Source organism: Martes martes (assembly GCF_963455335.1).
Source record: "Martes martes genome assembly, chromosome: 16".
Taxonomy (NCBI): Eukaryota; Metazoa; Chordata; class Mammalia; order Carnivora; family Mustelidae; genus Martes; species Martes martes.
This window is the reverse complement of record NC_137904.1, coordinates 59,139,810-59,164,010: the sequence shown is the minus strand read 5'-3', so window position 1 is coordinate 59,164,010 and position 24,201 is coordinate 59,139,810. Positions and strand designations below refer to the sequence as shown.

At 55.1% G+C, this 24,201-nt stretch overlaps 2 protein-coding genes across 2 annotated transcripts; both read right to left on the bottom strand.

Annotated features, from left to right (window-relative positions):
• Window positions 1–1,135: 1,135 nt before the first annotated feature.
• Window positions 1,136–7,291, bottom strand: MRPL58 (mitochondrial ribosomal protein L58). The gene is made up of 6 exons (XM_080826946.1): window positions 6,870–7,291; window positions 4,536–4,572; window positions 2,796–2,855; window positions 2,183–2,265; window positions 1,704–1,873; window positions 1,136–1,476 (listed from the first exon to the last, which is right to left on the bottom strand). The coding sequence occupies exons 1-6, from the start codon at window positions 7,053–7,055 to the stop codon at window positions 1,392–1,394; spliced, it is 621 nt and encodes a 206-aa protein (XP_080683072.1). The 5' UTR covers window positions 7,056–7,291; the 3' UTR covers window positions 1,136–1,391.
• A 2,342-nt stretch (window positions 7,292–9,633) lies between these two features.
• On the bottom strand, window positions 9,634–23,466 carry CDR2L (cerebellar degeneration related protein 2 like; the record flags this gene model as incomplete). Its single annotated transcript, XM_080826835.1, has 5 exons — window positions 9,634–12,250; window positions 13,482–13,646; window positions 14,212–14,360; window positions 14,668–14,780; window positions 23,388–23,466. The coding sequence occupies 5 exons, from the start codon at window positions 23,464–23,466 to the stop codon at window positions 11,359–11,361; spliced, it is 1,398 nt and encodes a 465-aa protein (XP_080682961.1). The 3' UTR covers window positions 9,634–11,358.
• Window positions 23,467–24,201: the final 735 nt, after the last annotated feature.

The following is a 24,201-nucleotide window of genomic DNA, read 5'->3' as shown; positions in this document are numbered from 1 at the left end:
AATCCCACTTTTCTTCTCGGCTTTTTATCATCACCTGATCAAATGTAAATTCTCTGGAAGAAAGGACTTTCTTGTTCACCGCTGAGTCCCTGGGACGTCGCCCAGTGCCTGGCTTTCGCTGTTTGTTGAATTAACGGATAAGCAGGCCCATGTGGCACCGCCTTGCCTCGAGCTTCTCCTGCTCCTAGGCTCTGAGTCTCTTGAGGGGACTCATTAGTCATTTATCAATGACTTTTGTCCCTTGTTTACACTTACATGAATGAGGGCCCTGCTCACATGGTGTACCTACTACTGTGGCTAATTATCCGCCCTTCAGAGCATCACAAAGCAGTATTTGCTGAACGCGTGAACTAGATCAAAATCATAGAGAACATCCTAAGAAATCCGTACACGCCTTGTCTTCTGCTACAGTTAGGCTGGGCCGGGCGCTTCCTGTACCCAGAGGATTGCAAAAACCTATTTTCAGTTCCAACTCACTCTTTTCCTGCCTCTAAAACCCCACAGCGTGCGACAGCACCTGACACGTGGTATCCTTCCCACTAGAGAACCTCAGCAGCTCTGTCACTGACATTTTTTTTTTTTTTTAAAGATTTTAAGAGAGCGTGTGTGCATGAGCTGGGCCGGGGGGGGGGGCTCCCCACTGAGGGCAGGACCCTGAGATCTTGACCTGAGTCAACATCTTGTCCAAACCAAGACTTGGACACTCAACCGACAGAGCCACCCAGGCGCCCCACCCTGTCACCTACATTTCTTAAAATCTAAACTCTTGAACTTGGATTTGAGTCTCCACATTGAGCTTCTGTCTCCCTTTCCAGAGTCACCTCCCACGATCCCCTGGCACGAATCCACCATTCAGATGGCTCGGCTCCTCCACCCCAGCCTTTTCTTCGGTTTTCCTTATTCATACTGTTCTCTCCAACCGGCACGTCCTTCCCCCATCTCTACTGACGAAAATTCTATTCCCTTTTCAAGGCCCAGCTCGGAGGCCGGCTCACCTGTCTCAGCCCTCCCACCCCGAGGCATGTTCCCTGAGAGGAGACACTGCAGCTCGGTCCCGTTTCCAGGGGGCAGATTTCAACTGACGGAGAAGGTCGGAATTCTGTTCTTGAAGCGTTCTGAATGAGGCGAAGCCCACTGCATTTCTTGCAGAGTTTTAATGCAGCTCATATATTAAACAAATAATTAAGGTTTGACAACAGGTGATTGCCTATGAAGACCTCTGCAACCAGGGCCTGCAACCCTCCTTCCAGATGAACATTCTCGTGGCGGCGCCAATGGTAAAGACAGGCGTTGACAACCACACACACAAGGGGTCTCCCGACGGTGTTCATGCTCTCGGCTGTGGCAGCCTGGACCCCCTGAAGAGGCCATGCCAGCTCAGCAGGAGGATTTCAATCCATACCCACTCTCCTGTCTGTTTTTAGGGCAGAATGTATTCGCTTTTTTCTCAGCCTTTCCCGATTCATGTTTTCTATCCTGAAAACAAAAAGACCGCAATTAGGCTCAGATGCTCCATTCAGAGTGGTGAGAGCTGCTGCAGCTCGGTGCGGGGGGGCCCCTCGGGTCAGCGGTCTCTCTCACTCCCGGAGCTCCCCCACCTTCTGCTGGGAAGCCGTGGACTCCCCCTGCCTCCTGTCTTCTCGGTGCCGCCACCCCTACCCCCACGACTCGGCTGAGAGGAGCTTGGGGGCCCTTTCTGGGACCTGATTCTGTGTAGTGCAGCGTCTTCTTTGGATGGCTCCTTCGCTGGCTGGCTGGCCTCAGCAATCATGTCTCGAATTTTCTGAAGACAATCTGCCAGATTTCGGAACTGGTAGCGGCTACATTCAGAGGTGAGGATCAACTCTCCTGACCTGTTGATCTTATTTTTGTGCTGCAGAGAACAAAGGAAAAACCTGAGTTCTACAGAGCAAAGGCTTTTTTGGTTTTGTTTTGTTTTTTAAGATTTTATTTATTTGACAGAGAGACCGAGAGAGCACAATAAGGCGGAGCTGCAGGCAGAGGGAGAGAGAGAAGCAGACTCCCCACTGAGCAAGGAGCCCGATGCGGGGCTTGATCCCAGGACTCTGGCATCATGACCCAAGCCAAAGGCAGACACTTAACCCACTGAGCCATGCAGGTGTCCCTGGAGTAAAGGTTTAAAAGCGCCTGAGGAATTACGGGAAAAGGAGCTGGTGGTTACCGTGATGGCGATCCTCTGCCGCACGGGCTCTGCGATCCACTCGGCAGTTGCCAAATGGAACCTGACTTCAGCCTTGGAGTTCACTGCAAATAGGGGATGAGAGAGCATGGGTCACTGAGACTCTCAAGGAGGCTCAGCACCCCGTGGCTGGTGATGAACCTGAAACAGGGAGCAAGACATCCAGCCAGGGATGTTTCTGCCCTGTGTGACTTGGGGATACAAAGTTGGTGATGGGAGGAGCCTGCAAAGATAGTGAGGCACTGCTGGACAAAAATGAACTTTCAGGAACTAAATGCTCGGTGCTTCTCTTACAGTTTAATGGGGTCTGAAAAGAATGGGGGGATGGGTTCCACGAAGGAAACCTGTTCTCGGAGCCAGCTGCCAACTCACACTGTGATTTCCCTTTGTTTAGGCTCACAAGCCAACCCAAGTCCTAGCAACCCGCAGCTGATCAGACCACATTCAAAAGAATAAAGAGGATTATTATAAACTGGTGGTATTTAGGCTTCTTCTAAAAAACAATCCCTTTATTCCATATAACTGTAAACACAGAACTCAGAAAGTATATCTCCCAGCCAAGTTATAAAGTGAAAGAAAACAAGGTGCCTTGTACCTTTGTTAACATTCTGGCCCCCAGGACCACTACTCCGACAATAAGATATCGTCAAACGATCTACAGAACAGGGCGCACGCCAGAAAGAAAAAAAAAAAAAAGAGAGAGAGAGAGATTATTCCATGCCAAAATGCACAAATTGTTAATTTATTACCAACACAACTATCCCTATGATACCTCTCTTTCAATGACTTTTATACATGTTAATGTAACATTCAGGGCAGTAAAGCTGAGATTATTTACAGTTTGTCAAAACTAAAATCAAGAATAAGTCCCCTTCCCAAGGTCACAGGAGAGGTTGTAAAATTATGACCTGGGTCGTTTGCCTCTGCTCCAGTCCCCTTCACCAGATCTGGCCGGGCTAGCTTTTTGCTGTTTGTTTGCTTGTTTTAAAGCAAAGACTCTTTCAAAAGCTCGAACTAGGGACCAACTTAGCTTGATGTCATATTTCACAATGTGGTGGGTGTGGAAGGCCCACAGACTGGAAGCTCCAAGAGGACGGACGCTCACTGTGCACTCCCAGTGCCCGGTGGACGGAAGTGGCCTAGCACCGGAGCCTGGAACCTTGCTTCTAACACTGGCACAGCCCCTGACCGACCGTGATCTTGGCAAAGTCCCTCTGCTTCTCTGGGCCTCAGGCTGGTTTGTCTATAAAATGTAAAATGAGGTTTCTTCCTTCTGTTTTTATAATTCGTGAAAAGCAGTGTCTGAGTCCTCGTCTGGAGAAGGCATGGTAGTGGGAAAGTTTCAGAAGACTGGATGGTGAGCCAGCTGAGAGGTACAAGTGGCAAAGCGCTGGCCCCGAGTCACTGGTGGCCCATGTCCCTCACGACTGCTTCTGAGAGGCGTCCTTCCCTCCTCCCCTCATTTTTTTTTTTTAAGGTAGAGGGAGAAGCAGGCTCCCCACTGAACAAGAAGCCCAATGCCGGACTCAGTCCCAGGACACTGATCATGACCTGAGCGGCAAGCCTGCTTTTCCCTCTGCCTGCTGCTCCCCGCCGCTGGTGCCCTCCTGCTCGCTCTCTTTCTCTGACAAATAAATAAATAAATAAAATCTTTAAAAAAAAAAATAAAGATATGCAAACAGTGGGGAAAAGTCCCCACTCCTGCTCCCCCAGCCTGGAGGTATGTCCTTTCTTCTCGACTCCCCAAGCCAGTCCTTGTATCCAATTTCTTGTACATCCTTTCAGATTTATGTATATGCATAGAGATATGTTTCTGATGCAGAGATGGTAGCTCACTACATATCTTCTTCGGCAGCTTAGCTTCTTCCAAATAGCCATCCACTCATCTACTGTAGAGACTGGTCTGTGTCCCAAGGCCACCATGAGCCCTCACTTGTCTTGTACATTGCACGGCAGTCCGGAGCGGCTATGCCACTGTTTTGTGGCCACTCTAAACAGTGCCGAGAGGACTCCACTTTTGCACACCCAAAGACAGTTTCTGTGTTGTTGGTTTTTTTTTAAAGATTTCATTTATTTATTTCACAGAGAGAGATCACAAGTCGGCAGAGAGGTAGGCAGAGAGAGAGAGAGGAAGCAGGCTCCGCGCTGAGCAGAGAGCCTGATGCGGGGCTCGATCCCAGGACCCTGAAACCATGTCCTGAGCTGAAGGCAGAGGCTTAACCCACTGAGCCACTCAGGCACCCAGTTTCTGTATTTTTGTGAGGCTGGAGAGGTCTGGAAGGAATGTTTAGGGGTGGGGGAAGTGACTATTTTTTTATAAAACATAATTACTTACCCAGAGGAATGTCGTTACTGGCCTGCTGTGCTTCAGCCTGTAACGTAACATACACAGTGTCAGATGAACGTCACCTGCTGTGACTCTGAATTGGTCCAGGGCAATCAGAGAAAGGATCGAAAGCCAAACTGCAGATGTAATACAACTATTTTCGGGTCCCCCGCAAAATCATTTCAGGATGACAGAGAAAGCCTCCCCGGACTCCGGAGGTGCCAGCTCTGAAACTCTTCCAGAAGTCTGAACTGGTATCTGCAGCCTTAGCTGGAGTCGCGCACCGCCAGGGGCCAGGCTCCTTGGAGGGAGGCCAAGATCTGCAGTACATGTGCCTCGGGGAGACTCCAAAAGGAACACCCTCTGCTAACCTAGAACAACAAACCTGGTGGGCCACCTTGTTCCTTTCTGGGCCACGGGGGCTCACCTGGGAGGCCATGTGACTTCAGGGTTTGTGTCAGGTGGAACTACTCACTCCAGGACTTTTCACCTCTGTGTCTCTCCTGTGCTCTGTTTCTTGGTAGTCATGTCCTTGAGCCTGAGCCCCTTGTCTGCAGGCCTGGTGCAGACATGACCCCCTCTGAGGCTCTTCTGGCCAGCCAAACTCATGGTATCCTCACCTGTCCCCCGGCTGGCTGCCTTCATCCCTTGTCATCTTAGAGTGATTTGGGAGTGCAACCCTCATGGCCCTGCTCTCCCTGCCGCACCAAGGACTCCCGGCCCCGCCCTCCTTGGAGCTGTTCTCTTTTTTTTTTTTTTTAAATTTTATTTAATTTGACAGACAGAGATCACAGGTAGGCAGAGAGGCAGGCAGAGAGAGAGGAAGGGAAGCAGGCTCGCTGCTGAGCAGAGAGCCCGACGTGGGACTCGATCCCAGGACCCTTGGATCATGACCTGAGCCGAAGGCAGAGGCTTTAACCACTTTAACCACTGAGCCACCCAGGCACCCCGTTCTCACTCTTCTTAAAAGATTTTACTTATTTGACAGAGAGAGACACAGCAAGAGAGAGAACACAAGAAGGGGGAGTGAGAGAGGGAGAAGCAGGCTTCCTGCTGAGCAGGGAGCCCAAAGTGGGGCTTGATCCCTGGGATCATGACCTGAGCTACTGCAGACGCTTAACCAAATGAGCCACCTAGGCTCCCCTAAAGATTTTATTTTTAAGTAATCTCTACACCCAACATAAGGCTTGAACTCACAACCCCAAGTTGCACGCTCCACCAACTGAGCCGGCCAGGCACCCCAAGAACGATCCTTGTAAAACTAACCTGAAACTTTCCACTTCTCTGCCTCAAATCCCCAATATGTTCCATGGTATTTGGAGTAAAGCTAAAGGCCTACTAACCCTGTAAACATGTCACCCCCCCCCCCCCCCGTTTAGCTTTATCTGCTCTGACTCCCCTGCTCAGCCACACTGGCCTGCTCCCCGTTCCTCCAACAAGGCAGGCATGCTATCACTCTGAGGTGGTCCCAGGAATGTTCATCTCTGCAGAGATGTTCATCTTCCTACTATGCCCATGGCCCACTGCCTTGCTTCTTCCAGGTTCTTAAAAGATGTCATCTTCCCAGAGGCCTTCCTAGGCCACGCTGCATAAAACTGCAACCCTTCCCCCTACCTTAGCACTCTTTCCTTCTAGGCTTTATTTCCCCAAAAGTACTCATGACCATCTCACATACGCTCTATTTCTGATTTTATTTGTTGCTTGTCTCCCTCCATTAGAAGATAAGCTCCACAAGCATTCAGATTATGTTTTCTTTTAACTTCCCTATCTCCATGCCTGACACTGTGCACACACCATGCTTTCAACTGAAGCTGAATGTCTTTTTCAGTCCTGTCGGTGGAAACGCAACAGAATTGGCCAGGTCCTATCCCTCCCGCCCGCGGCCCGCTGAAGAGCCTGTACCCAGCAGGCTGGTAATCAGTGCACCCTGAAGAGAGGCCCTGTTTCCTAAGGCGCGCTGAAATTCCTAAAAGCTACGGACAGTGTAATTTCCCCAAAGGTTCCAAACAGTTTGGCAGCCTTTGGGTTTTACCGTCCACTCTGGAGGGAAAATACCCACGTGTGGGCCAGGAGGCCGGGGGACGAGCGCGGAAAAGCCGGTGGTCCTATAGGAAATACTCAGCGTGCTCTCGCGACGCCCGCACACTCCAGGCCTCCGGGGGACAGGTCCCGCTCCGCGGCCCCATCCCCGCTCGCCCCGGCCACAAGCTCCCTCCCGCGGCCACCGCCTCGTTCTGCGCGCACCTCCGACTTGCTCCCGCCCGCCCGATACTGCCCGGGTTTCCCCACGTCCCCCCAGCAGGGACTGGGAAACGCCCCTTCCGTCCAGCCCTCCCCGCTCACCGGGACCCTCCATGCGGTGTCGGAGCCCCGGGATTCCGGGTAGAGCTTGTCCAGGCTGTAGATGCTCTGGAACTCGGTGCCCTCTGCTTGCTTGTGCAGAGCCCGCTGGGGACAGCGCGCGGGCGGCGGGAGCAGCCAGGCCCCGGCTCGTCTCAGGCTCCCGTGCAGGAACCGGGCCGTCGCCATGTTCGGATCTCGGGGCGGCTTCCGGTGGGTGCTTCCTCTCGCGGTCCGCGGGCTCCTATTTCCGTCAGGATTTTAGTTCCGCGCGGCTTTTAGTGCCCGCCGGGGTCGCTGGGAAGCAGCGACCTGAGCTCCGGGGTTGCTCTCCCTGGCACCTGCGAGACGCTCCCCTTCGGCTGGCCGCCGTGGGGAGGCCAGGTTGGAGCGCTGAGATCCTCTGTTGGCCAGACAGCGAGCTCTCAAGGGAGCCTCCTGGTGGAAAGAACCCTCGGAATCCGTGTCCTCCAGAAACACCACTTTTCTCCTTTTCAGGGGCAGTGACCCCCTCCCGGTCCGCTCTCCCCTGAGTTTCACACAGTCTGTCAATGCCCGGCCTAGTTCGTCTGCAACCCTGTACTCTGACTCTGCTCTACTCTCTCTTCTTTTTTTCTTTCACGTCACTCAATCTTATTTTTCTAGTTCATTGCCGGTCTCCAGTCAGAATATAATAAGCTGGGGTGGGGGTGGAGGGGGGCACTGGCTCAAGGCTGGGTCCCCAGCACCCCGAACCTGGCAAATCACAGATACTCAATACTTGTGAGTTATTTGGCAGTATTTTTGAAAGGTGAATTCTGCTAGAGCTGAGTTTTGGTAACTTCGGGGTCATTCACAAGGCAGTTTAAGCACATCCCGGCTGAGCAGGTGTGTGAAGACTCCACAAGACAGATACCAGATGGGGGGAGAAGCTGGCAGGTGGAGAAAGACATGTGTTTGAAACGGGAGCCACACCGCTTTGCAGAAGAAACAGCGTTGTGGGAGCATGATGAGGGTTTCTCCTAGCCAGGAGGTAAAGGAATGTTGGGGGAAAGGGTAGAGATCCAGGCGGCCACAGACAGGCTAAGCAGAGCCCTTTTCCAGGGTTCTTAAGACATGAACCTCCAAACAGAACTTCTAACTCTGAGACAGGTTCAAAGTAGAGCAAGCAGTGTTTGGAGAGAGCTAAGTTTCTTTGTTGAGAGGCAATGTGGGTAATGGAAACAACTCGATAAATGATTAGTGATTATTAGTCATCCCAGTGATTGTTTTGTAATGAAGAGTTCTATTTTTAGTAAAAGCACAATTACCTAGAAAAATATGTCCCTAGGGATGCTGGCTGTTTGAAACAGGAGACTGTCATCAAATCAAGCCTTTACGTTTTAGTCTTATCACTACGGGCATATTCTTCAGGAAGGAATAAACTACTTTGTACTGGCTTTGTAAACACAAACTAGGAAGGGAATGATGATAGACATTTGCCTTTTGGGCTCTAGGCTGGAAAGGGAATCTCTGAATCTCTTGGGTCCCTCCCTGTCTTAGTCCCAAGACCTCAGACAGAACTGAGGCGTCTCTATGGTGACCGGAAAAAGCTGCTCCAGGGAGCAAAGCCAGGGACTCACTTAGGTCGACAGCTCAGGGATTATGAATAATAAAGTCAGCACCATTTCATGGCGTCATTGCTCTGGGGCTGGGTTCCAGCCCTGCTCCTGACCCAGAGTGATAGAAAAAAGGAGCTGTAGGTTTCCATGGCCTCAAATGAACGCAGCCTGCTCAGGCCATCTGGTGGCCTGGATTCTGGACGAGGAAGGGGGTAGAGGAGAGAGTGAGACAAGCTACTCCTGGATGGAGAGGGGAGCAGCTGGCAAGCTCCTCTCACCCGCTGCTGTTGTTAACCATCCAGAATAGAGGCCCTTCTGGAAGAAACCGGCTGAGAAGTGCCACCTGTTCCCTTTAAAGGTGGGCACTTTCCATCCCCTCCTTGGTCCTCCACGGGCTGAAATGGGGCTTCAAGAAGGGGTCCTTTGGAGGCAAGAGGAAAACAGGGAAGACAAAGCATCACTAAGCCATTCCTGGTAGCTGATGAGCTTGTAGACACGAGCTTGTAGACACGAGCCCTTCTCTCTGGCGTGTGAGTTGGGGGACCACTACCATGTTGGGGACCCATAGGATTTTCCTTCTTTTCTGGAGTGCCTTGGGTCTGACTGCTCTTAAAACTAAACATTATCAAGAGATAGGAATGTGTAGTATTGCAGAATGGAACAGGTCAGTTTGGGGTTTGAATGTTTCTGTGTGACTCTGAATTACTAATTTAACCCCAAAGCCTCAGAATCTCCATCAGTAGCACAGAACCTCCCAAGGTTGACGCGGCCTGGCACAAAGTCAGCAGACAACAGAAGTGAGCTGCCGCAAGGGGATGATTAGGAACTTCTTTTTACTTTCAGGGATTGGGTGGAATTTTTTTTTTTTTTCTTCTCTGCAGCACTGGGTGGGAAATCCAGTCTTCACTAGCTCTATTCTAGACTAGACCCACCTTCCTTCTTCCGTGAAGGACTGAGCAGACGGTGCAGAGTGAGTGGGCAAATCTGCCTCTGCTTCCTTCACCACCACCCCTTATCTGCCCAGTGCCCTGATAACACCCAACAGGCATTTGGCTGTTTGGCTGCAGATCCCAGGAGAGCGAAGCTCGGGATGCGCCCCCCCCTCCCCCAACCCAGACCCAGAGCTGTGTGATGCCAGGTGGGTGTGTGAGAGGCACAGAGACAAGACCATGGCTCTAGGGCCATTTCTGCTTTTAGAATACTGGTGCATTTTTTATTAAAGAAGAGAATAAAGCATTTGTAAATATATTTCTCTCATGTATACTTCAAAGGTGACGCTGGTCGGCCGCTACAGAACTGGGGAGCAAACAGGCAGGAGCCCTTCCCCCACCCTATCCCCTCCACCCTAGATGACAGAGACACACGGAGGGCCGGGAGCTGCCCAGCTCCAAAGGACAAAGGGTTCCAAGATGTGTGAACGGAAGGACCAGCCGACAGCGCTCATCACAGTGCCGCCCAGAGAGCAGGGTAGCGACTCTAGGGAGGTCGGGCACGCTTGTTAAGAAAACCCCTTTACCCCTTAGAAACAGATAAGGCATGAAGGTCCCTGCTGGGTTCCCAGCACAGAGGCCAGGGCTGCCGCCTTCCACCGGGCTGTGTGGAAGGATCTCCGGATGGGTGGTAGAAGGAACTGGAAACCCTGAAGAATTGCTCAGGGCAAGCTGGGGACCTGGACATCTCTTAGCCGAAGCTGGACTTTCTGAAGCCTTAACAAAAGGTTTAACCTGTGACCCAAATGGGTGCTCAAAAGCCCCCCAGAAAGGTGGGAGGTTAAGAACAGGCATTCTACGGGAGAGAGGAGACATGCTCCCCACCAGGTCCCATTTCAATACTGTTCAGTATAGGTGGGGATCTTGGGCAGTCCCCAGTGAAGGGGGGCAGGGGCGGATGCTGGGACCACTGGCTGGTGGCACATGCCCGGGACATTCTGGGGGCAGCAGGCGTGATCTGAGGAGGGGTCGGCCTGTGGGGAGCATGGGAGTGAATGAGACACATCATGGTCCCTGAGATGGGGGCAGGCAGAGGCCAAGCTTGGTGAGTCAGAGGTGGCGTGCAGAGATGGGGGCTCCCTACCGCCCAGACTCCTGGAAGGCTTAATGGCCAGAAGGCATTTCCAGGGGCTGGAGCCCTAGGAGGCTGGCTCTGAGGGAGGCAGGGTGCACTGTTCGTGTATGGCTGCCGAGGGGCTCCCTGTTCCCCTCCTCTGATTGGCTACAGATCTGCAGTGGGCTGAGGGTCTCCAGGGAAAAGTGGGGGGCACTCTGGGCCTGGCTGAGGCGTTCTGCTCTGCATGGCAGGAACCGTCTCTGACCTGGTCAGGACCCTGGAGATGGGACAGCTGGTGCTAAAGGAATGACAGCGCATCACAGCTGGGGAGAAGCAGTGGGTGGTCCAGGAGACCCCTGCAACCTGCAACAGCTGGCCCGGGGATCTCCCTTCAAGTGTTTCCAGTTGTGGCAAGGGCGTGGGGAGACCTTGCATTGCAAATCTCTCAAAAAAAACCCAACTTTGGAAAGAAAGGAAAAAAAAAAAAAAAAAAGCCAAGTGGTCCAGAATGGCTTTCAGAAGCGTGGCCACAAATCTGTGAGCAAGGCCCAGGGTCAGGAAGTCAAGGGCTGGGGAGCTGGGAATCCTCGGGGCAGTGGGGACGTTTGGCTTTGCAACTCTCAGCTGCGTCTTTGGGCTGACGCAGGGTGGTGGACGGTCCTGGGAGGCCAACCGTCTTCTATGTTGACCGCCTCCCGAGTGAGCAGAGAACAAGTTGCATCCCCCCACACGCTGCCTGGGCTGGAGAGCAGCCTCCCCTGGGCCGTATTGCTGCTTGACGGGGCTCCCTCCCTCACTCGAGGCTGCACCGGGGCAGGAGGAGCCCCATGGCCAGACCCCGGGGGAGGCTGCAGGCGGGGAAAGGGTCACTTGCTGCTGTGCGTCTTGACTTTGGTGGCGTTGATGTCGGCCTTGGTCTTCTGGATCCTGGAGAAGATCTCCTTGAAAAGTGCCTTGTACTCCGGCTGGCTCTGCTCCAGCCGCTTGTCCACAGCCTCCACGTGCTGGCTCAGGCTCTTCTCACCCGCCTTGGCCTCCCCCTGGCCCTCCTCGCCCCCACGGAGGTCTCTCCACGAGCTGTCTCGGGAGATGGGCCGCGAGGTCTGCACGCCGGCGTGCCGCACCCCCGCGCCGTGCTGCCGGCACTTGCTCAGCAGCTCCTCGTACTTCTCGAGCAGCGCGTGGTACTGCTCGTCCACCTCCCGCAGGATGGACATGCCGCGCTTGCGCACGCTGTTGGCGTGCAGCGTGAGGTTGCCCGCGTGCCGGCTGGCTGGGTCTTTGGCCACGATGGCGTTGAGCGCAGTGTCGCTGCAGCTCTTGCGCACAGCGTGGCCCGGGGACGCGGCCGGAGAGGCGACACCGTCCTGGGCGCCCGGGTCGTCCCCGCTGCCGGGCTGGGGGTCATCGGCCTCGGGGGCCTGGGTGAGGGGCGCGAGCAGGGCCTCGGCCAGGTGGTCCTCCCGGCCCAGCAGGTAGGTCTTGGCCTGCTTCATCTGCTGCAGCTCCAGCAGCTCGGCCTCCAGCTCCTGCACGCGGAGGCGGCAGCCCTCCATCTCGCACAGCTGCCGCTCCAGCTCCGAGTACTCCTGCAGCACGGCCGCGTACTCGCGCTCTGCCCGCTCCTTGCGCTGCCGCTCCTGGCTCACCTGGGAACGCAGCACACCCACCAAGGTCTGCAGCCGCTCGTTCTCCTGCTCCAGGGGCCGTGGGCCCAGCTCCAGGGAGGAACTGTGCAGGCGGAAGGCATCCTCACACCTGAGAGGGGGTAGGGGAGGGCCAGCAGACATCCGGTCAAGGCCAAGGTCCCCGTCGTCGGGCTCCCCAGGCTTAACACCTCTCCCATCCACGGGGGTGACATATCCTGTTTGCCCCTCTAGATCCACTCTCCGCGCTTCCTCTCCTTGCTCTCCACCCTGGGCGGCTGACCACAGCGAACTGCTTCAGCAGGGTTTCTGCTCTCTCCTGAGCTCAACGAGCAGGAGGCATGGGCAGGAGGTTGGAGGGCAGGAAGAGAGGGAGGTCAGGGAAGGGCTTCTTGGCCAGACTCCTTCCCTGGTTAGTGCTGGCTGGGCAGCCCCTCCTGGCCTTCCCCTCCCTGGTCCCTTCAGGCCCAGGCTGGTAACAGCCCCTTGCTGTCGCAACCCTGGGGGACTGCAGTGTCCCTGAGGTTCCCCTACACCTTCGTCCACACCTCGTCATTAATCTTTCCTCAGTTACTCTGTGCAAGGCGTGGTCTCCTGCCAGGACCTTTATTGAAACACCCACTAAATACACAACACGTATTTAGAAAAAAAAATTTTTTTAAAGATTTATTTACCCATTTGAGAAAGAGTGTGTGCACGTGGTGGGGGGTGGAGGGGAAGAGAGGAACCTTCCAGCGGACTCCCTACTGAGCGTGGAGCCCCTGGTGGGCACCATCTCTTGCCCTGTGAGATCATGACCTGAGCTGAAACGAAGAATCAGACGCCCAATGGACTGAGCCACCCAAGCGTCCCCACAATTATGATTTTTTATATTAAGAGGCCATCCCTTTAAGATTTAATGGGACCGTGCAGCGTGGAGCCTGCTTGAGATTCTCTCTCCCTGCCCTTTGCCCCTCCCCCCACTTCCCTCTAAAGAAAAAAGGAGGGGGACTGAAAAGTGTAGTGGTTAACTCCTCCCGAGCTGGAATTCTAGCTTATTGAAGAGGTGACCTTGGATAAGCTCACATAACCTCTGAGCTTCCGTTTCTGCATCGGCGCGGTGAGGACGGGATTGCCACCAGAGCGAAACCCCTTAGAGCGGTGGGGATGGCCGCGCGGCCAGGGCTCGGTCAGTGCCAGCTGCTGACGGTTGCTGGCAACAGGACGGGTCCCTCCGCCAGCCCGCCAGCGCACCACCTCTCACTCCCACCTGCTGCCTGGGGCCCACCCTCTCCTCCCTCGAGAGTCGGGGACACCGTGCAGGGTCTGGGTTCCCCCCACCCCCGCATGGCCCCCCCACCTACCGGGGGCTGGTGCACAGCTCCTTGAGGCAGGGGAAGGTGTGGATGGTGCGTCTGCGTTCCCGCTTCTCCCGGCGCACTCGCAGCTGCTCCAGGCCCCGCAGCTGCTCCACCTGGGCCTGCAGCTGCTCCACCTGCGTCTGCAGGCGCTCGATGGTCTCCGTGAGCCTGGGGGCGGGGGCGCCCATGGGAGGGATTTTAACAGGACCGGGCCAGCCCTCCCCACTGCAGGCCTGGAGGGACTCGGGGATGGGGACAGATGGGCAGCCTTGACCCCTGCTGCGGGGTGCTGAGGTCAGACGAGGACTCCCTGTGCGCCCAAGGACCTGCTCTCATCCCGCGCCTCCCTGGCTGAGCTGACCGTTCTCCTCTGTGCCACCTCGGTTCCTCCTACACCCTTTGAGCACTTATCCTGCACTGCTGTAAGGATTTACATGCTGGCCTCCCCTCCAGGGCTGGGAGCTCCCAGAGGGCGGGGCGATCTCTTCACCTCCTCATCGCTGTATCTCCAGTGCCTACAGAGCCTGGCGTGTAGCTGGTGCTTCCACAGGGATTGTGGCCTGACCATGAAACCACCCCAAATTGCCAAGGGCCATCTCACTACCATCCCGGGAACCCGGGCCTGGGCTTCTGGGAGAAGGAGCATGGGTCACACCCACCAGACTATACGTCCACAGGCAAGCCAACCTGACCTTTCCCTCGCTCGCCCCCCAGCCCGACCCCCGGCCCTCACCCATGAATCTTCTGCTGGGCAGCCTTACTCTCCAGCACCAGCTTCTGGTTGGTCAGCTCCAGGTCTCGGGCTGTCAGGTCCAGCTGCTCGTACACTTTGGCGTGCTGTTCATTCATGTGCCGCAGCGTGTCCAGCTGCTTGGTTAGGTACTGGAGGGGAGAAGATGGAGGGCCCTTTCAGAACAAGGTTGAGGGAAATGTGTTCGTCTGGACCTCGTCCAGTTTCTAGGAACACATTTGCTTTGAGAAATTCGTCTGCAGCAGAGTGTGGGGGAGTAAAGATGGTAGTGCGATAGGGCTGCCTGGGATAGTTGTACAGGTTGTAAACTGCACAAGGCTATGGGGCCAAAGCTGTGTCTGCTAAGAAGGCACCCTTCTCTAAGTTACACAAAGTCACCACAGGCCAGGGGTCCTTAATGGGTGGGGGAGCACACGCAGGGCCTACGTGGCCTCTCACCTCGATCTCCTGCACTTGCTCCTCATTGGTGGAGTACATCTGCTGCAGAGACTCCTCCAGCTCCTTGTTCCTCTCCAGCAGGGTCTTCCCCAGCTCCGCGGCCAAGTGCAAGTCTAGTGGGGGGGGGGGGCAGAGGGTGGGAGTAATGATGAGCAGCTGAACGAGCTCAGAGGACTCCCGTAAATGTTCTGATGAATCAGTGTAGGCTATCCTTTGGGGAAGCCAAGACAACCAGGACACAGAGCCGCCCTCAGGGAGCCTCCAGGCCTGGAAGGGGATGTAAGCCGGGAGCTACACTTTGCATGGACAGCCGCGTCTGTCTGGAATGTCCATTCTCCAGACGCTGCCAGGGCCTGTCCCTCTCCACCTTCAAATTTGTGCTTAAATGTCACCTGCTCTAGGAGTCCTTCCCTGGCCACTGATTCAAAGTCACCCCTCCTCTGCCTTGCACTCCCTCTCGGCTTAGTTTTTCTCCTTAGCACATACCACCATCTAACTTACCAAGCTATTTGCTCATTTATCTTTATCTTGTTCATCTCCCCCGCCCCACCCCCTGACTAATTGTAAACTCACGGGGCAGAGATTTTGCCCATTTTGTTCACTGATATCCCCGGACCTAGAACACCTGGCATACAGTAGGTACATAATAAATACTTCCGAAAGAATGAGTGGTGGGCGCTGGGGTGGCTCAGTGGGTTAAGCCTCTGCCTTTGGCTCAGGTCATGATCTCAGGATCTTGAGATCAAGCCCCGTGCCAGGCCCATTGCTCAGTGGGGAGTCTGCTTCTCCTTCTCTTTCTGACCCTCCCCCCAGCTTGAGCTCTCTCCCTCTCTCTCTCAAATGAATAAATAAATGAATAAATAATGCTTGAAAGAATGAGTGGGAGGAATGTGCTAAGGCAATCCACAGACATGGGGGCAAATGCCCTGGGATGACAGGTAAGGGTGAGCTCACTCTTCCTGGGGTCAGCTGGAGGCTCTGGCAATGGGCAGCTTGCAAGCTGGGTTTGGAAGGGTGACTAGGAGTTCGCTGAGACAGGAAGGGAGCAGAAAGGCTTGCTGGGTATTAGAATTGGATGAAGCTTCAGAGCTCTTTGGCCTAACCTCCTTATTCTACGGATGACAGGCTGGAGAGAGAGGGAAGAATGACCTGTCCAAGGTTATGGCCACCTTGGAAGCAGAATTCAGGTCTCCTGGTCTTGGTTGGGTACCGTTAGGCTTTAGTGCCATGGGCCCCTCTCAGAAATCTCCTTTCCCTGGGCAGCAAAACCATCATCCTCTTCCCCCAAGCAGCCCTGATTCTTGTACCCTACAGGACTGGAACCTACCCTCCCCACTCCCAGCGGAGTAAATGAACACTGTCAGGCTGGGAGGGGATCTAGCCTGTTTTTAGGGGGCTGCGTGGTGGGGAGATGGAAGGGTTAAAAGGAAGTGGCATGTGCTGGAATCCCTAAAAATTCTCTCTAGTGGGTCTGGGGTTGTGCAAGTGTAACGAGACATTTGGTGTAGATATTCCTCCAAATATATGCCTCGCTCTTCTTAGAAACAAAGGGAATGGTGTATTTATTATTACCAAGGGAAAATATATTATTTCTCTGATTTCTAAGAAGAGTTCAGCAGACTGATGAAAATGTTCTAAAGCTGACAGTGGGGTGACTGCACTGCGAATATACCGGAGACTGGTGCGTGGCTGTGAGCGTGAAGTGAGCGAGTTACCTGGTGTGTGAATTACATCTCAGTGAAGCCGTTAAAAAAAAAAAAAGATTCTGGCAGCTTAATCAGGAGACAGAGACTGAGGGCGGGGGCAAGGCCCTTAAGGAGGTTGGTAGACAGGCTCTGGTGGAGTTCACAAGGCCGGCCTGCCTGCCTGCCTTTTCTTTCTTTCTCCTTCCTTCCTCCCCGTCCCCTCCCTTCCTTCCTCCCTTCGTTCCTTCATTCCTTCCTTCCCTCCTAGATTCATTTATTTGTCTGAGAGAGCACGAACAAGCACATAGAGGGAAAGGGAGAGGGAGAAACAGAGTCACCACTAAGCAGGGAGCCCGAGGTGGGGCTTGATCCCAGGACCCGGGGATCATGACCCGAGCTGAAGGCAAATGCTTAAGTGAGCCTCTCAGATGCCTCTCTTTCTCTCTCTCTCTCTCTCTCTCTCTCTCTCTCTCTCTCTATTTTTTAAGGCTCTTTTCTTTTTAGAATTGCTTTAACAGTTGTGTGAAGGTGTACTTGGTGTAAAAAATCAAACAGCACAGAAAAGTTAACAAAGGTGACCAAAATATTACTTGAAAATGTATCTCGGGGCGCCTGGGTGGCTCAGTGGGTTAAAGCCTCTGCCTTCAGCTCAGGTCATGATCCCAGGGTCCTGGGATCGAGTCCCGCATCAGGCTCTCTGCTCAGCAAGGAGCCTGCTTCCTCCCATCTCCTCTCTCTCTGCCTGCCTCTCTGCCTACTTGTGATCTCTGTCTGTCAAATAAATAGATAAAATCTTAAAAAAAAAAAGAAAGAAAGAAAATGTATTTCATATATTCTTAGATCTATCACTGAGAATTCCACAAACACATGGAGGTGGCCTCAAATAGTTATCAAAGAAGACTGCCATTTGTAAGTAATTAGAGTTAGGGTCTGTGTGGGGAGCAGGAAGAAGATGCCTCACTTAGAGAAAGATGCTGTCAACATGAGGCTAACCATCCTTCTAATCAGCTCTCTAGACTCAGAGCAGCTTTCGGTATGATTTTGTGTGAACAGAACATTTTTCTGTACCTGCTTTTTTTCACTTCGCAGTTTGGCCTAAATAGTTTTCTGTGTCCACAAGGATCTAGAGGCCATTTCTAGTGGGTGTGAACGTTCTATTGTATACGAGTCCCTAAATTGTCCTTACTGTTGGCCTTTTAGATATTTCCCATTTTTTTCTGTTAAAAATGAAACTGGGGGCGCCCAGGTGGTTTGGTCGGTTAAGCATCTGCCTTTGGCTCAGTCGTGATCGCAGGGTCCTGGGATTGAGTCCCACGTCGAGCTCCCTTCTTCTCCCTCTCCCTCTGCTGCTCCCTCTGTGTGTGCTCTCTCTCTCTCAAATAAAATCTTTTAAAAAAAGTGAAACTGTACAAAAACTCATAGTGCAAAGATCTTGGTGCAAATCACTGCCTGTATCTTGGAGATCCTTTCCCAGAAACAAAATCATCAGAACAAAGAATAGACCTATTTGATTCATTCCACCAAAATGCTGTCCAGGAAAGCTTGGGTCTTTTTACCACTGTGAGGTTGTTTCTTCAAATAGCCCTTGATCTAGGCTGATGGTATAAATCCAGACTGAGGGGCGCCTGGGTGGCTCAGTAGGTTAAGCCTCTGCCTTCGGTGGGCCCTGGTCTCTGGTCTCAGGGTCCTGGGATCGAGCCCCGCCATCAGGCTCTCTGCTCAGCAGGGAGCCTACTTCCCCCCCTCTCTCTGCCTGCCTCTCTGCCTACTTGTGATCTCTCTCTCTGTCACATATATAAATAAAATTTAAAAAAAATAATAAATCCACATCAAGATGCTTAATGGCAGCTCTGCAGGGCTGATATGATGTGGTCCAGGATTCAAGTCTTTAATGCTTCCCTTGTTCAGTGATCGTTCTCAACTCCCTGGAGGATGGAGGGTCTCTATAGCCCCCCTAGCGAGTTTCATCAATACAGTTGTTTCAACTGAACCCCTTGCTGGGCACTGGGCAGCTCTGGGGAGGGGGCTTTTCTTCTCAGAAGAGCCCAGGAGAGCAGTGACTCCCAGTGGGCCAAGGAGAGGAGAGCCTCGGGCTCTTTTTCAGCCGGGGCTGGGAGTCGGACTGACATCACCTTACGGAACCCAGAGGGCCTGGACAAAAGGCCCAGCGGCCTGTCAGGAACAAGCCTGGATTCTGCTCCCATGCATAAAGGTAAGGTTTTGAAACAGCCTGAGTGGTGTCCCCAGGGTGGGGCTCAGCCGGGAGCGGGGCCCTGTGCCCCGATGTCACCCGGAGGAGTTTCCTGGAGGAGTACAAACCTGCTATCCCCGAGAAAGGCTACAATAACCCAGCCTGGGAAAACAAAAGCTGCTTTCCTTTTTTTTTTTTTTTTTAAGATTTTATTTATTTATTTGACAGACAGAGATCACAAGTAGGCAGAGGCAGGCAGAGAGAGAGGAGGAAGCAGGCTCCCTGCTGAGCAGAAAGCCCGACTCAGGGCTCGATCCCAGGATCCCAGGACCCTGGGATCATGACCTTAGCCGAAGGCAGAGGCTTTAACCCACTGAGCCCCCCAGGCGCCCCCAAAAGCTGCTTTCCTAAACAGCCACCTCAGCCTGGGTGGCTGGGCGCCTGGATGGCTCAGTGGGTTCAGTGTCCGAATCTTGGTTTCAGGTTCAGCTCAGGTCAGATCAAGCCCCACATTGGGCTCAGTGCTCAGCGTGGAGTCTGCTTGTCCCTCTCCCTTCCCCTCTGCTCTTCCCCTCACTCTCTCTCTCTCAAATAAATAAAACCCTAAAAAAAAAATACAGATCCCAAATAAGAACCTTCAGCTTTGAGCAATGAACTTCAGATGATGACGGCGAGAGAAACCAGTTACCTAATACAGACTGGTAGGGGAATGGGGCCACTTGCCATATGGATTTATTAACTAGAAGTTGGGCAAATGTCTACAGGGTGTGAAGGCTTCTGGAGGCGTCTGTCTGCAAAGTGTGAGGTTTGATGTGAGCATCGTAGAAACGCAGCCCTGCGTTTTGTGGAGTGCTTGGTGGGAATGCGGGAGTCCGGCAAGACTGGCCCTGCTTCGTGATGAGGGAGCCACACCATCTGCCTACTTTCTGAAATGAGACGGTGAACATTTAGTTCATCTCCAAACAGTATCGAATAACTCAGGTAGCTGTGGAAAAGAACAGAGGGCCGCACTCATCAGGGTTTTCTCCTCTGGGAACTGGCAGGTGGCCTGTGAGGAGGCCATTGCTACTGAGGCTGGCGTTGGGGGACAGGCTCCAGGGGTGGCCTGCTTGGGGTTCCTGCAGCTTAACCTAGAGTCCAAGAATTCAGGCTCCAAAGCCACAACCAACTGCATTTTACGCTTTTCCTGCCAGGTGAGCACCTGAGCTGTGTGTGTATTTCTGCCACTGGGCTGGGGCGGCCGCCGTCACTATAAACCAGGGACACAGGAACTTGCCCTGCAAAGGCCGTGGATGTAACCAGGCCGCCCAGTGACTCAGGGGTGGGGACGAACACAATAGAAGCTGTCTGGGGTGGGGGAGAATCTCAGAGACCTTCTGGGGAAACTGGATCACAATGCAAGCTAAGCTGGTCGGAGCTGCCAGGAGGGATCACAGGCGAAGTCTAGACGCTGCAGGGCAGGGGACTGGCTGGAGCCAAGGGCTGGGGAAGGTACACCAGCTAGCAGAGGGCTGCTGATGGCTCTGGGCTCCGTGGAGGGGGCAGCTCCCCCGGACCAGGGGTTGGGGAGGCCTCGGGGAGGGAGAGTGGGGGAGCTGGCTGAGCAGGAGTCATAAATAGTAGACGCCAGAGTCATAAATAGCCTGTCACGGCCAGATTAATGGTCCCACTGGACCAAGCTGGGGGAAGGTACCAAGTCTGAATGGGCATGGGCCCTGCCTGGACCCTGGAGTTTTCTGGGGGCTCCTGTAGTGGGCTTCAGCAGTTTTGCCCTCGGAGTGCCTACTGACGTGCTCCCTAGGAGCAATGTCCCAGAGGGCTCAGGGGGAATGGAAGCCACAGGGATGTCTTGGGAAAGAAACCCTGAAACCCCGCTGTCCCCACTGGTTGGGGTTGGAGGGGGGACCCACGATTCTGGAGCAGAGAGGTGGGATGGGGACAGGGAACAGGCACAGGGCGGAAGGGACAAAGATAAAGCAGGTGGGAGGAGGCGATCTGCCACCTGGCCGGGCTGCAGGGTTCCTGCGTACAATCTCCAGGGCATGGATGTCAGGAACTCTGGGTCCACACGACCGGGGTCCAGTCACTCCCTTCCCCTTGCCGTGTCAGAGCTCTCGTCCAAGGCCAAGACTCAAGGGCAGGCACCCAGGACTTCAAATCCGTGACTCAGCAGCGCTCTCTCCCTCTGGAAGGAGGTACCGCAGGGCCCTCCATGCCTGGCCCAAGGTCGGGAAGTGAGGCAGGCAGAGACAGAGAGAGCCAGTGCTTAAGGATCAATGGCTTTTTCTATTTTTACAGGTGCTTGTGTCAGTGGGCGGAGGGAACATGGGGAGGATCTAGGACCTTGCTTGTCCCAGCTGCCTCCCTCCTCGGGGGCAAAGCAGCATCCAAGTCAAACAGCATCTGGAAGGCCAAGCTTCCTGAAAATACAATTGGGGCTGCCCTCAGGACAGGGGGAAACAAACACAGAGGGGAGGCCGGGCCGACTGAGCCAACCACTGCTTTAGCCACTCAGAGGCAATCAGGGAGCAGCTGGGCAGGAGGGGACTGGGGGGTTGGGGACAGGAAAGGGGGATGCCACAGGCACCTGATCCCCAGTATGGCTGGCCTTTGGCCCACACTTCACCCCACCACCCAGCTCTCTGTGCTGGGCTCTAGGAGGTGGTGCTGCCGTGGCCATGCCTGGGACTTCCTCGAGCCCACCCCTGGCACTCCAGACGGCTCTACTTTCTAGCTGTGTGTGGTCTTCTCATGCTGCTCTCTACCTGGGCATAGCATTCCCTCCACCTCAAATGGCCAGGCAGCCCCTAATCACCCTCCAGCTCGGAGGGGCCTTTGCATAAACCTTTATGAGTCTCAGAGCAGAAGGCCCTCCACTCTCACCCTCGCCCAGGGTGAGGAGACATTTGTTTTTAGATCCAAAACTCCAATTTCTTCAGGCACTGTCTCATTTCTGGTTTCCCTCCTTATTCCCGGGCCCTGGCTACTCCTAGGGCCACAAGACAAGGCCAGCTACTACGGACCAGCAAGGCTAGCCCCCATCTTGGTCCCAGAGCATGGCTGCCCAGCCCAGCTCGAATCTCGACACCTCTCGCTCTCCGGAAGCAGCACGTCTCCCACCCCTACTCTCTGGCTCCTTCCTTCCACATCTGGGCCGGGCAGGATGCCAGAGACTTTGTTAAGGGTGCGGGAATGAAATGAGACAGCAGCAACATCAGCATCAGCCTCCCGGGGAGCCATCTTCCCAGGCGCTCAGCTTCCGATCTTTCCATCTAGGCCTGCCTCTTCCATGAAGCCCTCTCACTGGATCCTAACACCCACACTCAGTTACAGGCCCACCTCCACCTGCCCAGGTGCAACGCAAAAGGCCGGCGCTGAGACTATCTCAACTCCCAGGACGGTGTCTGACACTTAAGTGTGAGCCTGATAGGTGTTTGTAGGATGCAAAATTTGGGGGGTGGTGCCCAGGATGGGGGAGGGAGTTGTCACAGCTAGTACTGGACATCACATTCTACCAGGGAGGCTGAGGGTAGACTCCAGGGAAAAGACTATGGCGGTTCAGTCCAGCAGCCTCAGTCGCACACTGGTCACCCAGAGGCTCTGATTAACCCACACTCCCGAGTACAAGGACAGTCTCATCTACCAGCAGATCTTGCCACGTGGGGATGTGGGTCACGGCCAGGAAACAAAGGCTCTGGGATCTGGGTAGCTGTCTCACATGAGGGCAAAACTAGGCATCTGGGGCCCCAGGGGACGGCGACTCAGAGCAGGGGTGGTTAGTACACACTGAACCACACTGGTGTCCACACTCGCCTGGCTTGCTGGGTGACGATGGTCACTTCTCCTGGATATGTTTCCTTGCCACGCCAGCTCTAACCACCCAAGACTGAGGCACTTTGGGGGAAGAGAGGGTGGACTTGACGCTGTTCCAGCAGTCCTCGGCCCTGACCCTCTTAGGCCTCCTCCTTCTTCCTGTCCCACTGCTCCGCCCCCTGCCTGGAGTGATGTCACCTTGGCCACCTCATCACCAGATTCTAGCCCCCTTCCAGCCACCCTCTCTTCCCTCAGATGGGAATGGGGGTGGTGGCTCCCACTCTACTCAGGCTCTAGTCTGGTGCACTGCTCAGAATTCCCAAAACTGGTTCCCTCCGAACCATGAGTCATTTGAGAGAGGGCTGGGAGGGGAAGGGCCAAGAGACCCCCTTCCCCTCAGGAAGGTCCAAGTTTTTGCTGCTTCTTGACCAGCAGGATCCGCAAACCCCTATACTCTCCCTGGGTAGAGGGTAAGGGAGTTCCGGAAACTTTCTGGGAGTCTCAGAGCTCAGGAATCCTGGCAGGGAAGGATGCCACTGGATTTGGAATGGGATAACTTTCCGCTAGACGCGCGTGCGCGCGCGCGCGCGCACCCGTGTACACACACACACACACACACACACACACACACACACACACACACTCCTCTCAGCAAACATAACCAAGGAGCCACCTCCTGGCCTTCAAAGACTTCCAGCCAGTACTCAGGCCCCCAACAATACCAGGGGCGCCTGGACAGTTCCTGGCTCTAAGATGGGGCGGGCGAGCCGGGTGAAGTATGTCCCTGTCGTTCGGGGAAAGAGAAAGGCCGCTCCCCCCACTTCTGCACCCTCCGCGGGTCCCGCCCGGGGCTCCCCGGGCAGCGTTCCCTGTCTCCACGTCCCCCTTCTCCAGACGCATCACTCCTCGGAGTCCGCCTCTCCGGGTCCAGCCCAGCCCTCCCCGGGGTGAAACGGCTCAACAATGGAGAAGCGGACAGGGGTCGCCGGGCGCACCCCGCTCTCCCGCCGCACCCACGCTCCCGCGCTCACCCTGCTCCAGGTCCTGCTGGTCGTACCAGGGCTCCTCTTCCTCTGTGGAGAAGTCCTCCATCCCGGCGGCTCTCCGCATGGCCCCGCGGGCGGTGGGCGGCAGGCGGGCGCTGCGGCGGCGCGGCTCAGAGCCGGGGCGCGGGGCCCGGGACAATGCGGCGGAGGCGGGCCGGGCCTCCCGCGTCGCGGACTCGGGCTGCAGCGCCCCCGCCCGCGCCGCGCCCCCTCGCCATCGGCCGCTGACCCGGCGCCCACGCGGGGCTGGCGCGCCGCCGCGGTCCGGCCCGGCCGGGGTCCTGCGGAGCCGGGGGCACGGAACGGCGGCGGCACAAAGGGTGGAGGGGCGGAGACGGCGGGCAGGACGGAGGCAAGGACGGTCGGAGTCCGTCGGCACGTCTGGGGAGCTAAGAGTGCGCGGGGGCCGCGGCGGGCGCCCCCTGCCCGGCTCCGGCCCGCGCTGCCCCCCGCCCGCCCGGCGACACCCGGAGCCGCCGCTGCATCTTGGCGGGGTCCGCCCCGCGCTTCCCTAGCCGCCCGCTCCGAGAGGCGGGGTCGGCCGCCGCTGGCCAATCAGAAGACGTATGCAAAGTGGAGGCGGAACCGAGGGTGGGATCTCCCTGGTGCCCCGGTGGGGCTGTTGCTGGTTCAACGTCACCCCCCGCTCTAACGCTCGACCCCTTCGGTTTACCGCTGTTCATTTTGTTTACCTGCCGTTGTCTCTCTCTCCCTCTAGCTCTCCTGAAGGCACAGATCGTGTCTCTCTTGTTCACAGCTGGCTCCTCAGTGCCTAGAACAGGCTGGCCCATTGGTACTT